The 16,952-nt window shown below is 41.1% G+C and overlaps 1 protein-coding gene across 3 annotated transcripts; it reads left to right on the forward strand.

Annotated features, from left to right (window-relative positions):
• Window positions 1–8,028: 8,028 nt before the first annotated feature.
• aida (axin interactor, dorsalization associated) lies at window positions 8,029–16,121 on the forward strand. 3 transcript variants are annotated; one of them, XR_014610311.1, is made up of 11 exons: window positions 8,029–8,351; window positions 9,316–9,382; window positions 9,741–9,794; window positions 12,055–12,109; window positions 12,218–12,281; window positions 12,543–12,646; window positions 13,450–13,572; window positions 13,776–13,898; window positions 14,054–14,171; window positions 14,376–15,705; window positions 15,917–16,121. XR_014610311.1 is itself a non-coding variant. In XM_084148667.1 (10 exons), exons 1-10 carry the CDS (start codon window positions 8,245–8,247, stop codon window positions 14,470–14,472), a joined length of 930 nt encoding a protein of 309 aa, XP_084004793.1. In that variant the 5' UTR covers window positions 8,055–8,244; the 3' UTR covers window positions 14,473–16,121. The 3 variants fall into 3 exon arrangements, 2 of the variants coding, with proteins under 2 accessions (XP_084004793.1, XP_084004794.1); XM_084148667.1 differs by having other exon boundaries at window positions 8,055–8,351; window positions 13,432–13,572; window positions 14,376–16,121; XM_084148668.1 differs by having other exon boundaries at window positions 8,055–8,351; window positions 14,376–16,121.
• Window positions 16,122–16,952: the final 831 nt, after the last annotated feature.

Here is a 16,952-nt window from a genome sequence, read left to right on the forward strand (position 1 = left end):
GAGCGAGACATGATGTCCCAGATGAGCTCAATTGGATTCAGGTCTGGGGAACGGGCGGGCCAGTCCATAGCATCAATGCCTTCCTCTTGCAGGAACTGCTGACACACTCCAGCCACATGAGGTCTAGCATTGTCTTGCATTAGGAGGAACCCAGGGCCAACCGCACCAGCATATGGTCTCACAAGGGGTCTGAGGATCTCATCTCGGTACCTAATGGCAGTCAGGCTACCTCTGGCGAGCACATGGAGGGCTGTGCGGCCCCCCAAAGAAATGCCACCCCACACCATGACTGACCCACCGCCAAACCGGTCATGCTAGAGGATGTTGCAGGCAGCAGAACGTTCTCCACGGCGTCTCCAGACTCTGTCACGTCTGTCACGTGCTCAGTGTGAACCTGCTTTCATCAGTGAAGAGCACAGGGCGCCAGTGGCGAATTTGCCAATCTTGGTGTTCTCTGGCAAATGCCAAACGTCCTGCACGGTGTTGGGCTGTAAGCACAACCCCCACCTGTGGACGTCGGGCCCTCATACCACCCTAATGGAGTCTGTTTCTGACCATTTGAGCAGACACATGCACATTTGTGGCCTGCTGGAGGTCATTTTGCAGGGCTCTGGCAGTGCTCCTCCTGCTCCTCCTTGCAAAAAGGCGGAGGTAGCAATCCTGCTGCTGGGTTGTTGCCCTCCTACGGCCTCCTCCACGTCTCCTGATGTACTGGCCTGTCTCCTGGTAGCGCCTCCATGCTCTGGACACTACGCTGACAGACACAGCAAACCTTCTTGCCACAGCTCGCATTGATGTGCCATCCTGGCTGCACTATCTGAGCCACTTGTGTGGGTTGTAGACTCCGTCTCATGCTACCACTAGAGTGAAAGCACCGCCAGCATTCAAAAGTGACCAAAACATCAGCCAGGAAGCATAGGAACTGAGAAGTGGTCTGTGGTCACCACCTGCAAAACCAGTCCTTTATTGGGGGTGTCTTGCTAATTGCCTATAATTTCCACCTGTTGTCTATTCCATTTTCACAACAGCGTGTGAAATGTATTGTCAATCAGTGCTGCTTCCTAAGTGGACAGTTTGATTTCACAGAAGTGTGATTGACTTGGAGTTACATTGTGTTGTTTAAGTGTTCCCTTAATTTTTTTGAGCAGTGTATATTAATTTAAATCTTGAATATAATATTTAAACCTGTTGCAAAGAAACCACACAAGACGTCCATCCCAATACATCCCAAATTATCTTATGCAAATTGTAACATTAACCTTCCTCAATTTGATTAGAGCAAGTACACCAATCAAGTTTCTGACATATCACACTTAACACACCTGCTCCTGATTACAATGCAGTATGTTTCTTACTTTATCTTTATAACTTCATGTTAAGAAAATACCATTTAATCATAAATGCAGTCTTTACCAAGATTGCCATAATTCCTGGTATTTGAGTGTACAGTAAAATACATGCATTCTATTTATTGGCCATTGTGAAAAATATTTTTTAAATGCATAATTGCTTTTCCTCTTTCTTTAGGTTATCACTGATCTGTGAACTGGATATGTTTACATTTGACATTTTAGTCATTTAGCAGACGCTGTTATCCACAGCGACTTACAATTAGTGCATTTATCTTAAGATAGCTAGGTGAGACAACAATATGTCAATACTGGGAAAAGAGAAGTGCCAATTACATTTTTATTATATGTTTACGTCACAGCAAGGTTTCTATCTTATTTCTTGTTCTCATCAAACGTGGGTAGATCAGTGATTATTTCACGGAAAATATCATGGGTCAGAAGTTTACATACACTCAATTAGTATTTGGTAGCGTTGCCTTTAAATTGTTTAACTTGGGTCAAACGTTTCAGGTAGCCTTCCACAAACTTCCCACAATAAGTTGGGTGAATTTTTACCCATTCCTCCTGACAGAGCTGGTGTAACTGAGTCAGGGTTGTAGGCATCGTTGCTCGGACACGCTTCTTCAGTTCTGCCCACACATTTCCTATAGGATTGAGGTCTTTGTGATGGCCACTCCAATATCTTGACTTTGTTGTCCTTAAACCCTTTTGTCACAACTTTGGAAGTATGCTTGGGGTCATTGTCCATTTGGAAGACCCATTTGCGACCAAGCTTTAACTTCCTGACTGATGTCTTGAGATGTTGCTTCAATATATCCACATAATGTTCCTTCATCATGATGCCATCTGTTTTGTGAAGTGCACCAGTCCCTCCTGCAGCAAAGCACCCCCCACAGCATGATACTGCCACACCCGTGCTTCACGGTTGGGATGGTGTTCTTCGGCTTGCAAGCATCCCCTTTTTCCTCCAAACATAACGATGGTCATTATGGTCAAACAGTTCTATTTTTGTTTCATCAGACCAGAGGACATGTCTCCAAAAAGTACGATCTTTGTCCCGATGTGCAGTTGCAAACCGTAGTCTGGCTTTTTTATGGCTGTTTTCGAGCAGTGGCTTCTTCCTTGCTGAGCGGCCTTTCAGGTTATGTCGATATAGGACTCGCTTTACTGTTGATATAGATACTTTTGTACCTGTTTCCTCCAGCATCTCCACAAGGTCCTTTGGTGTTGTTCTGGGATTGATTTGCACTTTTCGCACCAAAGTACGTTCATCTCTAGGAGACAGAACGTGTCTCCTTCCTGAGCGGTATGACGGCTGCGTGGTCCCATGGTGTTTATACTTGTGTACTATTGTTTTTACAGATGAACGTGGTACCTTCAGGCGTTTGGAAATTGCTCCCAAGGATGAACCAGACTTGTGGAGGTCTACACATTTTTGTCTGAGGTCTTGGCTGATTTCTTTAGATTTTCCCATGATGTCAAGCAAAGAGGCACAGAGTTTGAAAGTAGGCCTTGAAATACATCCACAGGTACACCTCCAATTGACTCAGCTAGTGTCAATTAGCCTATCAGAAGCTTCTAAAGCCATGACATCATTTTCTGGAATTTTCCCAGCTGTTTAAAGGCACAGTCAACTTAGTGTATGTAAACTTCTGACCCACTGGAATTGTGATACAGTGAATTATAAGAGAAATAATCTGTCTGTAAACAATTGTTGGAAAAATTACGTGTCATGCACAAAGTAGATGTCCTAACCGACTTGCCAAAACTATAGTATGTTAACAAAACATTTGTGGCGTGGTTGAAAAACGAGTTTTAATGACTCCAACCTAAGTGTACGTAAACTTCCGACTTCAACTGTACATGTCATGAGGTGTATAGACAGTAACAGTCAAAAGTTTGGACACACCAACTCATTCAACGGTTTTTCTTTATTTTTACTATTTTCTACATTGTAGAATAATAGTGAAGAAATCAAAACTATGAAATAACACATATGGAATCATGTAGTAACCAAAAAAGTGTTAAACAAATCAAAATATATTTGAGATTTGAGATTCTTCAAATAGCCACCCTTTGCCTTGATGACAGCTTTGCACACTCTTGGCATTCTCTCAACCAGCTTCATGAGGTAGTCATCTGGAATGCATTTCAATTAACAGGTCTGCCTTCTTAAAAGTTAATTTGTGGAATTTCTTTCCTTCTTAATGCGTTTGAGCCAATCAGTTGTGTTGTGACAAGGTATGGGGATATACAGAAGATAGCCATATTTGGTAAAATACCAAGTCCATATTATGGCAAGAACAGCTCAAATAAGCAAAGAGAAATGACAGTCCATCATTACTTTAAGACATGAAGGTCAGTCAATATGGAAAATGTCAAGAACTTTGAAAGTTTCTTCAAGTGCAGTCGCAAAAACCATCAAGCGCTATGATGAAACTGGCTCTCATGAGGACCCCGACAGGAATGGAAGACCCAGAGTTAACTCTGCTGCAGAGGATACGTTCATTAGAGTTACCAGCCTCAGAAATTGCAGCTCAAATAAATGCTTCTTAGAGTTCAAGTAACAGACACATCTCAACATGATCTGTTCAGAGGACACTGTGTGAATCAGGCCTTCATGGTTGAATTGCTGCAAAGAACTCACTACTAAAGGACACCAATAATAAGAAGAGACTTGCTTGGGACAAGAAACACGAGCATTGGACATTAGACCGGTGGAAATGTGTCCATTGGCCTGGAGTACAAATAGGAGATTTTTGTTTCAAACTGCTGTGTCTTTGTGAGATGCAGTGTGGGTGAACGGATGATCTCTGCGTGTGTATTTCCCACCGTAAAGCATGGAGGAGGTGTTATGGTGCAGGGGGGCTTTGCTGGTGACACTGTCTGTGATTTATTTAGAATTCAAGGCACACTTAACCAGCATGGCTACCACAGCATTCTGCAACGATCCGCCATCCCATCTGGTTTGGACTTAGTGGGACTATCATTTGTTTTTCAACAGGACAATGACCCAACACACCTCCAGGCTGTGTAAGGGTTATTTTAACAAGAAGGAGAGTGATGGAGTGCTGCATCAGATGACCTGGCCTCCACAATCCCCCAACCTCAACCAAATTGAGATGGTTTGGGATGAGTCGGACCGCAGAGTGAAGGAAAAGCAGCCAACATGTGCTCAGCATGTGTGGGAACTCCTTCAAGACTGTTGGAAAAGCATTCCAGGTGAAGCTGGTTGAGAGAATGCCAAGAGTGTGCAAAGCTGTCAAGGCAAAGGGTGGCTATTTGAAGAATCTCAAATATATTTTGATTTATTTAACACTTTTTTGGTTACTACATGATTCAATGTGTGTTATTTCATCGTTTTGATGTCTTCACTATTATTCTACAATGGACATAGTAGTACAAATAAAGAAAAACCCTTGAATGAGTAGATGACTGGTACTGTACATTTATTGTATTTTGTACAATTTTTGTCATTGTTATGATGTTTGATCACAAAATACCAGTCTCTCGATGACATGATATCAATAGTGTCTTTTAAAATATTCCCGAATCAAAAACCATGGGTTCATAGCAGCCTTGTAGGAAAACTGAAAGAGATAGATACTGCTTATAGACAGGGCAACGTGACCGGGGACAATAGTTTGGTTACCAGTACAAATACAACCTACGCAGATCGATCAAGATGGCAAAACCCAAGTATAGGAACAAAGTGGAGGAGCAATTCAGTGGGTCGGACACAAGGCGCATGTAGCAGGAGCTCCTAACGATTATGGATTACAAAAAGGAAGCCAGCCACATCGCGGTCACCAACTCCTCCCTAAACACCTTTTTCTCACGATTCGAGGACGTACACTACATGGCCAGAAGTATGTGGACACCTGCTCGTCGAACATCTCATGCCAAAATCATGGGCATTAATATGGAGCTGGTCCCCCCCTTTGCTGCTATAACAGCCTTCACTCTTCTGGGAAGGCATTCCACTAGATGTTGGAATATTGCTGCGACGACTTGCTTCCAACCAGCCACAAGAGCATTAGTGAGGTCGGGCACTGATGTTGGGCCAATAGGCCTGGCTCGCAGTCGGCGTTCCAATTAATCCCAAAGGTGTTCGATGGGGTTGAGGTCAGGGCTCTGTGCAGGCCAGTCAAGTTCTTCCACACTGATCTCGACAAACAATTTCTGTATGGACCTCGCTTTGTGCACCGTGGCATTGTCATGCTGAAACAGGAAAGGGCCTTCCCCAAACTGTTGCCGCTATGTTGGAAGCACAGAATCATCTAGAATGTCATTGTATACTGTAGCATTAAGATCTCCCTTCACTGGAACTAAGGGGCCTAGCCCGAACCATGTTAAACAGCCCCAGACCATTATTCCTCCTCCACCAAACTTTACAGTTGGCACTATGCATTGGGGCAGATAGCATTCTCCTGGCATCTGCCAAACCCAGATTTGTCTGTCGGACTGCCAGATGGTGAAGCGTGATTCATCACTCCAGAGAACACATTTCCACTGCTCCAGAATCCAATGCTTGGCATTATGCATGGTGATCTTAGGCTTGTGTGCGGCTGCTCGGCCATGGCAAACCATTTCATGAAGCTCCTGACGAACAGTTCCTGTGCTGTATATAGCCTCGCTATTGTTATTTTTACTGCTGCTCTTTAATTATTTGTTACTTTTATTTATATTATTTTATTTTTTATTTTTTTGTGATTTTTTGGGGTATTCTTTCTTAAAACTACATTGTTGGTTAAGGGCTTGTAAGTAAGCATTTCACTGTAAGGTCTACACCTGTTGTATTCGGCGCATGTGACAAATAAAATTGGATTTGATTTGATTTGATTTGTTTAATCTGCCTGAGGAGAGAAGTTGAAAGTTTGGGTGGAGTACATAGGAAGGGTAGGAGATAATTTTATTTGGCTGTCCCATGATTGTTTGTTCACACCCATCATATTCATTGATGTCTGGACAGTAATTTTAAAGTAACTGACAATTTCACAAACCAGGCAAAAATGCCATATAATAGAAAGTTCTCTATAACAGTCTGGTAGAATAGGAGCATGACCTTGGTTTTGACTCCAAAAACCCTGAATCAACCCTGATTAAAGTCCACATTACTGTATGTAGCACCACACCATAGGTGAGTAGTCACCAATGGATTTTAAATCAAAAAAATATTTTCTTGACATGTATGAGATGGTGGTAATCACACCACTGCACAAACCTCTCAATCAATCGTATGTTATTTTTAAAGCCCGTTTTACATCAGGAGTTGTCATTAAGTGCTTATACAGATACCTGGCCTAAACCCCCCAAGAGCAAGCAAAGCATAGTGGCTAGGAAAAACTGCCTAGAAAGGCAGGAGCCTAGGCCATAGGGGAAAACCTAGCGAGGAGTGGCCATTCCTCTTCTGGCTGTGCCTGGTTGAGATTTGAGATTACACGTGGCCAATTAAGGCCACATTTTTCTTCAAGATGTTTGAGCATGTTAACACACTTTACAGTTTCAGTCAAACTTTATGTAGAAGTCATTAGGTTAATTTGACAGTCTTTTCATAATATGTTATGTTGCCTACAGTGGATTTACAGTGTATTTCTGGTAGGCATCATATTGATGGATTTTATTGTTGAGCTTGTCATTGAATAGAATGACAATATAATGCAGAGTCCAGCAGTTCCCATTCTAAAATGGTTTGCTGCCAGATTCTAGAAGAGTAGATTACTGAGCCAAAAACTATTTTATTGTCATTCTATGATGATAGCCATGAGTTATAATAAGGAAATATAGATTTCCTGGTAAATGAAAAACCTGTATAGTTTTGTGCCTAATAATAAGCCTACAACAGTAATTATAATAAGCCTTATTATCAAAACACAATTTTATTGTCACCATTTGATACCCAACCAGATACCCAACCAGAAGTATGAAAAATGTATGCACTCACTAACTGTACGTCGCTCTGGATAAAAGCGTCTGCTAAATGACCAAAACAATTAATAATATGAGTTATATACCTAATACCTAATATGTATTGGTAAAAAGTGACATAAAAAGTAAATTATTTTAATTTAGTTGATAAGATAGGTGTTTGTTATTTGTGTTTCGTTAACATTTAACTGAAACAGTTTAGATCGCGCCTTTTTAGCTCTCCCAGTCTTGTTTCACACCGATAAAGTCAAAGATTTGTATAACTAAACCAAGATAGACCACAGCCGGTCGTTTCAAACGGAAACAAATGAGTAATAGTGGGCAGAACAAACAGGAGGTGGGGCAGAGCCAAGCACGAGCTAGCGAGATCCTATTGGCGCGTTGTAGCATATATTTGCATATTTCCGATAGGGAACGACTACTCTGTGACGTACGAGTGTGCAATAACTCAATTCGCCTTTGCACTCCTTCTAAACAATGCACTTTTGCAAAGGGTAAACTCTACAGAACTTAGTCCACTCTGTTCTTAACATATTCTAGTTTAGGGAACAGAAAACTGTATTGAGATCAATTGTTTCATCGATATGAAAATTAGCAGAATATCCGTCAAAATCCATCTGTTCCATCTTCTCCCACTGCCGACACTTGGCTTCCTAGTGGTAGTGAGTGGAAACGCCAAGCGGATGCTTCACATTTATACATCCGGTGAAATATCGGTCTCATTGTTCTATCTGTGAATATACTGCATATTGTGAGAGGCGGGACTTCCCTTCGTTCACGGATAGAAGTTTAGGTGAGAACGCAGAAGGGCTTCGTTACTGTATCAACTATTGGGAGGCCTATCACCGGTTTAAGCCTCGGTACAGCAGCACAACTACTAGGATACAATGACGCCGCGAGGGACATAGTAGCCCATATCGGCGATGCTAACCTGAAAGGTCTTGTGCAACTCCACCCTGTGAACATGTCTGATGTCAACAAGACTATCCAGAAATGGCACGCGAGTTTCAGAAAGGGCACGGACTTTGATTCGTGGGGACAATTAGTAGAGGCGATAGATGAGTACCAAATGTAAGTTGCATCACCTGTCACAGTGGCTAGAAGAATGACAAGAATGCGAAAGGATGGTTGCATCTTACTATCTATTCAAGAGAATGTGTACACTGCTCATCTCGAAATATGTAGTAAAATATATTATTATTGTTTTCATTAAGTATCACGAAAGGCAGCAAATCTAAAAAAACATCTGCAATAGAAAGCCATTGCATGATCTTTGATGTGGTGTAACTGTAACTATTTTCTATAGGCGTTACATTGTTACAAAGAGGGGCAGTCAATTTGCATCTGTTACAATGTTGCTATCATATTAGTTCATAAATCACAATTATAATTACATTTGAGTTGATGCATTCTGCAAGAGCAATTTATATGACAGAGCAAGACTAGTGGGTAAGAGCGTTGTGCCAGTAACCGAAAGGTCGCTGGTTCTAATCCCTGAGCCGACTAGGTGAAAAATCTGTCGATGTGCCCTTAAGCAAGGCACTTAACCCTAATTGCTCCTGTAAGTCGCTCTGGATAAGAGCGTCTGCTAAATGACTAAAATGTAAAATGTAAGACACTCATGGGTATAGGGAAATTATCTGCCACGCCCTCCTATTCTTACGGGTGGAGCTCTGATCTGTGGATGTTTCATAGGCTGCTCCTGATGAACAAAAACAAATGAGGATACGTTCAAGACATTATTAAAGAAGTTTATCTTAAAATAGATTTCTATACTGTATTACACAGGCATGACAATCCATGATAATTTTGAGGCTACTGTACCTCTTCTCTTGGCCCAGGAGGGGGAATGAGAACAACACATTTGATTATTGTATTGCCACAACACCCATCCTTAGATGCCTTCAACGATGACTAGTACTGTAGGTTACGCAAATGTTTTATTAACATATTGTTTCCATATTTTGGGAACTATTAGTTTAATCTGATTAAGAATGTGTTTAACTGATGTTTCTATTCATTTCTATTTATTTAGACTCGCAAGGCAGCTGCAGAAAGAGGTCCAGTCAACAAACCCATCTGACTTCACAGAGGACCAGAAGGTACGTACTTTACTCAGACTAATTTCAACACCAGGTGAATTAATGACTACTTATATTCAACACCAGGTGAATTAATGACTACTTATATTCAACACCGGGTGAATTAATGACTACTTATTTTCAACACCGGGTGAATTAATGGCTACTTATAGGCTTAGGCTACCTCAACCTCACTTTCCTCTATCTCACTGTCTTACATAGCCTATGCTGATTTTCATATGCCTTATTTTTATAGCTGAAAGATACAGTTTTTCATCACAACATATTTATTGACAGAAAAAGGTTTATGACATTCAGTGTTACCCTAATGATGTGGTGAAACCTATTGCTAGCCTGTGTTGATTTGTTTTTATTTAAGAAAACATTAGGGAAGTTTGCAACATGCCTGGAGATGAGAAGCGCTGCCTTGCAGGTTTGTACCTCTGATTCCCCTGACAATTATTGTTTTATAGTAAAAGACCACTAAATTAATGCTCTCTTCCTAACTCTTCATCAGTGTTGAAGCGTCTATAGGCGAGGTGGTGAATACAGTTGTGGTCAAAAGTTTTGAGAATGACACAAGTATTGGTCTTCACAAAGTTTGCTGCTTCAGTGTTTTTAGATATTTTTGTCAGATGTTACTATGGGATACTGAAGTATAATTACAAGCATTCCATAAGTGTCAAAGGCTTTTATTGACAATTACATTAAGTTTATGCAAAGAGTCAATACTCTCCCGACTGGCGCAGTGGTCTAAGGCACTGCATCGCAGTGCTGTGTCACTAGAGATCCTGGTTCGAATCCAGGCTCTGTCGTAGCCGGCCGCGACCGGGAGACCCATGGGGTGGCGCACAATTGGCCCAGCGTTGTCCAGGGTAGGGGAGGGAATGGCCGGCAGGGATGTAGCTCAGTTGGTAGAGCATGGCGTTTGCAACGCCAGGGTTGTGGGTTCGATTCCCATGGGGGGTATAAAAAATAATGTATGCACTAACTGTAAGTCGCTCTGGATAAGAGCGTCTGCTAAATGACTAAAATGTAAATGTAATATTTGCAGTGTTGACCCTTCTTTTTCAAGACCTCTGCAATCTGCCCTGGCATGCTGTCAATTAACTTCTGGGCCACATCCTGACTGATGGCAGCCCATTCTTGCATAATCAATGCTTGGAGTTTGTCAGAATTTGTGGGTTTTTGTTTGTCCACCCGCCTCTTGAGGATTGACCACAAGTTCTCAATGGGATTAAGGTCTGGTGAGTTTCCTGGCCATGGACCCAACATTTCGATGTTTTGGTCCCCGAGCCACTTAGTTATCACTTTTGCCTTATGGCAAGGTGCTCCATCATGCTGGAAAAGGCATTGTTCGTCACCAAACTGTTCTTGGATGGTTGGGAGAAGTTGCTCTCGGAGGATGTGTTGGTACCATTCTTTATTCATGGCTGTGTTCTTAGGCAAAATTGTGAGTGAGCCCACTCCCTTGGCTGAGAAGCAACCCCACACATGAATGGTCTCAGGATGCTTTACTGTTGACACAGGACTCACCTTGTCTTCTCCGGACAAGCTTTTTTCCGGATGCCCCAAACAATCGGAATGGGGATTCATCAGAGAAAATGACTTTACCCCAGTCCTCAGCAGTCCAATCCCTGTACCTTTTGCAGAATATCAGTCTGTCCTTTATGTTTTTCCTGGAGAGAAGTGGCTTCCTCGCTGCCCTTCTTGACACCAGGCCATCCTCCAAAAGTCTTCGCCTCACTGTGTGTGCAGATGCACTCACAACTGCCTGCTGTCATTCCTGAGCAAGCTCTGCACAGGTGGTGCCCCGATCCCGCAGCTGAATCAACTTTAGGAGACGGTCCTGGCACTTGCTGGACTTTCTTGGGCGCCCTGAAGCCTTCTTCACAACAATTGAACCTCTCTCCTTGAAGTTCTTGATGATCCGATAAATGGTTGATTTAGGTGCAATCTTACTAGCAGCAATATCCTTGTCTGTGAAGCCCATTTTGTGCAAAGCAATGATGACAGCACATGTTTCCTTGCAGGTAACCATGGTTAACAGAGGAAGAACAATGATTTCAAGCACTAAAGCTTCCAGTTTGTTATTCTAACTCAATCAGCATGACTGAGTGATCTCCAGCCTTGTCCTTGTCAACACTCTCACCTGTGTTAACGAGACAATCACTGACATGATGTCAGTTGGTCCTTTTGTGGCAGGGCTGAAATTCAGTGGAAATGTTTTTGGGGGATTAATTTCATTTTCATGGCAAAGAGGGACTTTGCAATTATTTGCAATTCATCTGATCACTCTTCATAACATTCTGGAGTATATGCAAATTGCCATCATAAAAACTGAGGCAGCAGACTTTGTGAAAATTTATATTTGTGTCATTGTGAAAACCTTTGACCACAACTGTACATGCAATACCAACCTGTGATGTCATCTTATTAAATGTGTGTGTGTGTGTGTGTGTGTGTGTGGACATGTCCCAGCTCGCCAGCCAATTATCATATTGATGAAAATCCAGCGTCGGTGTTATGACTAACATACGATTACATGATGTTATGATTTCTAATTCTAAACCTGCTATGATATGCATTTAACTCTGAGTGAATCACAGGCAGATTTTGTCAGAGTTGTCAGATGTTCCAAGGCTGTGCCAATAGAATATTTCAGTATTTTCCATCTTCTTTTGCTCCTTTAGTGCACACAGTCGCAGGAGGAGTTCAAGTTGGAAGATCTGAAGAAATTGGAACTTAGTACGTATACTAGGAGGAATATGATATCGTCATCATTTGAATGCTTTATTTATCATTAGTTGAATGTTTTGGCAATGAAATGTGTTAATTGTGCCTTTCTCTCAACAGTTATCAAGAATATTCTGACATATAACAAAGATTTTCCTTTTGATGTGCAGCCAGTGCCCTTGAGGTAAGTTAAGATCTATGAACCATCACAATGCAGGCCACTTATTGTCGTATCCAATGTAGATACAGACAAAACCAGAAGCTTTTGGTTTAAGGACACAATAATCAGAACAGATCAGAGCAAATGATGCAGTAAAGCAAAGGGTATTACTAAAAATGCAACAATGGCTGCTCCATCTGAATGACATAATCTAATCTCCTAACAACATGCTGAGCCTGTAAATATTCAAAACAAGTAATCTAACTAATGAAATCTTACATTCAGGAGAATCCTTGCCCCAGGAGAGGAGGAAAACTTGGAGGTGGAAGAAGAGGAGGAGGATGCTACAGGAGCAGGCTCCCCAGAATCCTCTCCCAACAGAGTGCCAGGTAAGTACTCACAAAGTACTTGCAAAGTACTCAACAAATACTGTGTTGTAGTCGTAATCTATGGTGTATATAGAGCATTCATAACCATTGGTCACTGTATTCTGAATCTGTTGACTATGTCATTTTGCCATGGTTATTTCTTCTGGCTTTGTGTCCCTGTTTTGAGTGCATTTGTGATTGCCGTCTCCTCTGTTCCCTGTCTCTGTTGGTGCTCTGCATGGCTTCGTCGCTCTGTTCTCACTGCCTGCTCCATTCACAGCTTTGCAAGGTATGGTTTGGTTGAGCAATAAGGGGCTGGCATGGGTCTGAATGGGTCTATGTCTTATTATAGTTTTGTTGTAGCATGAATATGATTGCCTACTAATGGACAGTTTGTTATTATCAATAACCCTATACTACTACTACTATATAACTTTAGTTGTTGAATCTACTTTACAATGTCTTTTTTTTTTTACAAGCGTTCACCAAAATGGGTATGTCATCTTAGCCTTACCTGTTAGTCAGTCTACAACTTCTTCTGCTGCCTATTATTGTATTAGTAAAATAATGCTGACAGTAATGACTTGAAAAAGGATCTGCAAGTATAAACACTGGTTACGTCCCAAATTACACCCTATTCCCTATATAGTGCAATACGGCCCCTATGGTCCCTAGTCAAAAGTAGTGCACTATATAGGGAGTAGGGTTCCATTTCGGACACCACCATTATATTGATTTCAGCTGCATTAGTTCTTGGAAAGTGGGAATGTTTTATGCAATTATTGTATTTCTTTAGAAAGTTACAGCTTTCATGTCTCCAACAGGTACATTGTTGCCACGGTTACCCTCAGAACCCGGGATGTCGCTGCTCACGATAAAGATTGACAAGATTGGGCTGAAAGATGCAGGGCAATGCATTGATCCCTACATGACAGTTAGTGTGAAAGGTACTATATGTAGGCTATATTGTTTAAAATGCTGAGATGAGTTGCTTACCTTCACATCTGAAATGGTAAGGTCTGAAACAGTGATAATCTAGACATTTTGTAAAAAGAATTATCTCTGTTGAGTTGACGCTTGACAGTACATTTTTTATATATTTTTCCTGCAGAACAGCCCAAGTGAATCTGAACGTTTTGTTTCCCAACAGATGTGAATGGCATTGATTTGAACCCAGTGCAAGACACACCTGTGGCTACCCGAAAGGAGGACACATACATTCACTTCAGCGTAGACATCGAGATCCAGAGACATATCGAGAGACTACCAAAAGGTAGTCAAACTTTCTATTTCTACTGAATTAGTAGTGGGGCCTCTATTTAGCTAGTATCATGTAATATTAAGCTACTACAGTGTCCGTTTATGTTCAAATCCTTGCAGAGGGATTGGGCGGACAATTGTTAATCCTGAATTTTGTTCATGTTCCAGGGGTAGCTATTTTCTTTGAGTTCAAGCACTATAAACCCAAGAAGGGGTTTACCAGCACAAAATGTTTTGCCTTCATGGAAATGGATGAGATCAAACCTGGTCCCATTGTGATCGAGTTGTGAGTGACACATTGTTGAATTTTCCAGATTAACTTTCTTTAAATGTACTCTCTATTTTATTTAAAGATGAAAATAAATCTAATTTGATAACTATTTCTTTGGAGAATCTCAGATTTGAGTGTTATTTTTTGTTGTTGTTGGTCAGTCTGCCCTTTTGAATATACAGTTTGAAATAATCACTTATTTATGCTATCGGATGTCAGGTACAAGAAGCCCACTGACTTCAAGAGGAAGAAGCTCCAGCTCCTGACAAAGAAGCCACTCTATCTCCACCTCCACCAGACGTTGCACAAAGATTAATAACCGAGGTCACTGAATGGAGCACATCAAGAAAGCAGAAGCACCACAGAATTCCACTGTAGTCATCAGACATCCAACAAAGTTTGGTGTACCTACTGCGTATCCGCCTCCACTCACATCAGCAATACTAAACCCAGCAGGCCCAAAGGCCACACCCTCAACTCTGTCATAGGATGGCCCTGGATGACACATATTAACTACAGCGGTGACAACACCCTACTGTATAATGCTGCGTTCGTAACCAGGTGGGAGGTGGGAATTTACCAGTTGTGAAGTCGTAAATACCAGTTGGATGCATTCACGTGCTTTGAACTTGTTGAGAAAGGCTGATTTGTCTAATGGCCAACAAGCTTCCTAAGCCATAAACTAAAAGCTATCATGCTGGTAAACAAATGAGTGTTAAAAAACCATATTAATAGATTGCTTTTTATAAATAAGGTTTTGTTGTTGCATTTAACTGCTGAAAAGGCTGTTATCCAGGTCATTTCCTTAATAGGTGACGTCAGAGATCAGCATGTGGGAGAAGTGGGAGCTCAGGATGATATATACGAGTTTCTCACTAGTAATTTCCAGTTGGAGGGCCGTTCAAATGGATTTTTCCCAGTCTTATATGGTAAATTCCCACTTGGTTACGAACGCTGCATTTGACCCCTCTGATGCCAATTAGCGATAACTTTTTTTCTCCTCTCTGCATGACGTTCAATGGAAAATAAGAGTTGAGTTAACAATTGGCACTATATGTCAAGCAACCAGCAGAAAAACAACCAGCCTCGTCTTTAGTCTTCCTCTGTCTTTCCGTTTGGGGACAAAAGAGGAACAACATGGTCATAGGTGGTCAAGCGGTGTATTGATGATGTCATATCCTGGTGCCAATTTCAAATGGGCACAATGAGATATTTTGACACAACTGCCACAGAGTGAAAACATAACTGCCCTGTTCATTTACTTAAAAATGCACCCTTATCACTTATCTGGCATTATTCAATAGGTAAAAGCAATATATTGGGATATTTGCTTTAATCTATCCTATCACAGATCTGTGATTACTTCAAGGATGGGCGGAAGTAAGGATGCATTTTATTACCATTAAAAAAGGATTCTGAGATGCTATGATGTCATCCTGTTGTAAAGGGATTTGAAAAAGGATGCTGCATGTAACTGAAGTTGATTTCTACCTTTGTTTTGAATGCTGTTCCCATCAATGCCACAATGGCTAACCACTATTAAAACATTGTCTACATTTTTATTAATATTTTGATATTTTTTTGTAATGGCACTAACTGAATATACTTATGGTGCTTTCAAGACAACTGGGAACTCTGAAAAGAACGAGGTAAAATCATGACGTCAGTGATCTTCAAGTCGGAGCTCTAGAAAGAGTTTCCGACTTGGAATTCCGAGTTGTATGACCGTTCAAAAAGATATCCCAGTTGGGAGTTCCCAGTTGTCTTTCCAAGTTCCCAGTTGTTTTGAATGTGGCATTTAGACACTAATCAGTGCATATTATTGTGTGTGCTGTCTGACAAGGTTGACGATTGTCAATACAGTGTTGTGCTTTGGGTGACAGGTTGTGAGAAAATGAACATTTATCATTGGATTGACAATTTACACTGCTTTCATTTCTAATAAACAACAAAATGCTGTTTGAATAGTAGTCCTCCTTTACACTTACTAAAGGAGCGAATCCTAACTAAACACATGTCAAATTTTCACTTGGCTTGTTCGACATTGCAGGTGACTGCTGACTGATCTACAAATGACCTTTCATCATAAAATAAACTGCTAATTATTTGTAGATCAGTCAGTCACAATTGAACCACAATGGATCACGTATTTGATGCTCACTACCATAGCCACTGTCATGCAAGACTAGTGAAGGCTTTGCAGGAGTGCCCATAGCAATTACCAGAATTAACCACTTCAGGAATAAACAGATGGGTATTACTGTAGCTGTTATTGATAGCATGTACAAAGAGAGCAAATTCAAGTGTAGGGTGTGGCCGACAGAAAATTCACTTAGTCATCATGATTAACCTTCAGTAACTCCATTTATGGCTTCACATACTGTATAAGGCAGAGCAGAGCCCAACTATACAATCATTTGACAGCCTTGATAACAGTGTACATAATACCATTCCAGATATGCCATTAATAATCAAATCAGTCAAGTGTTTTGGTAGCAGTAAATATTGTCTGTGGGTACAAAGAAACGCTCTGGGACCTACTCAGAGTTAAACAAATATTTCTCACCAAAGCATACATTATCTGAGCGCAATGATATAAATGTAATGCAAATACGGACTTTAATCACGTGCAAGAAATATCAGGTTCTTTTTTTACTTGAAAATAAATTGACAAATGTGATGCATCCCTGATGTAACATAAGAACAAAAAAAAGACAAACAAATGTGAAGGTAATATGACAGGTGTTCAGTTAGTGGGTGATTAATGGCTTTTCACATGTAATATAGCTATCCATA

The sequence above is a fragment of the Coregonus lavaretus genome, assembly GCF_964263955.1.
Source record: "Coregonus lavaretus genome assembly, chromosome: 31".
Classification (NCBI taxonomy): Eukaryota; Metazoa; Chordata; class Actinopteri; order Salmoniformes; family Salmonidae; genus Coregonus; species Coregonus lavaretus.

Excerpts from the sequence above, each read along its gene's own strand:
- aida (XM_084148667.1), top strand. The coding sequence starts at position 8,245 with ATGTCTGATGTCAACAAGACTATCCAGAAATGGCACGCGAGTTTCAGA. Across the intron at positions 12,282-12,542 it reads GTGCAGCCAGTGCCCTTGAG|GAGAATCCTTGCCCCAGGAG; the intron begins GTAAGTTAAGAT and ends TCTTACATTCAG. Across the intron at positions 13,899-14,053 it reads TATCGAGAGACTACCAAAAG|GGGTAGCTATTTTCTTTGAG; the intron begins GTAGTCAAACTT and ends TTCATGTTCCAG.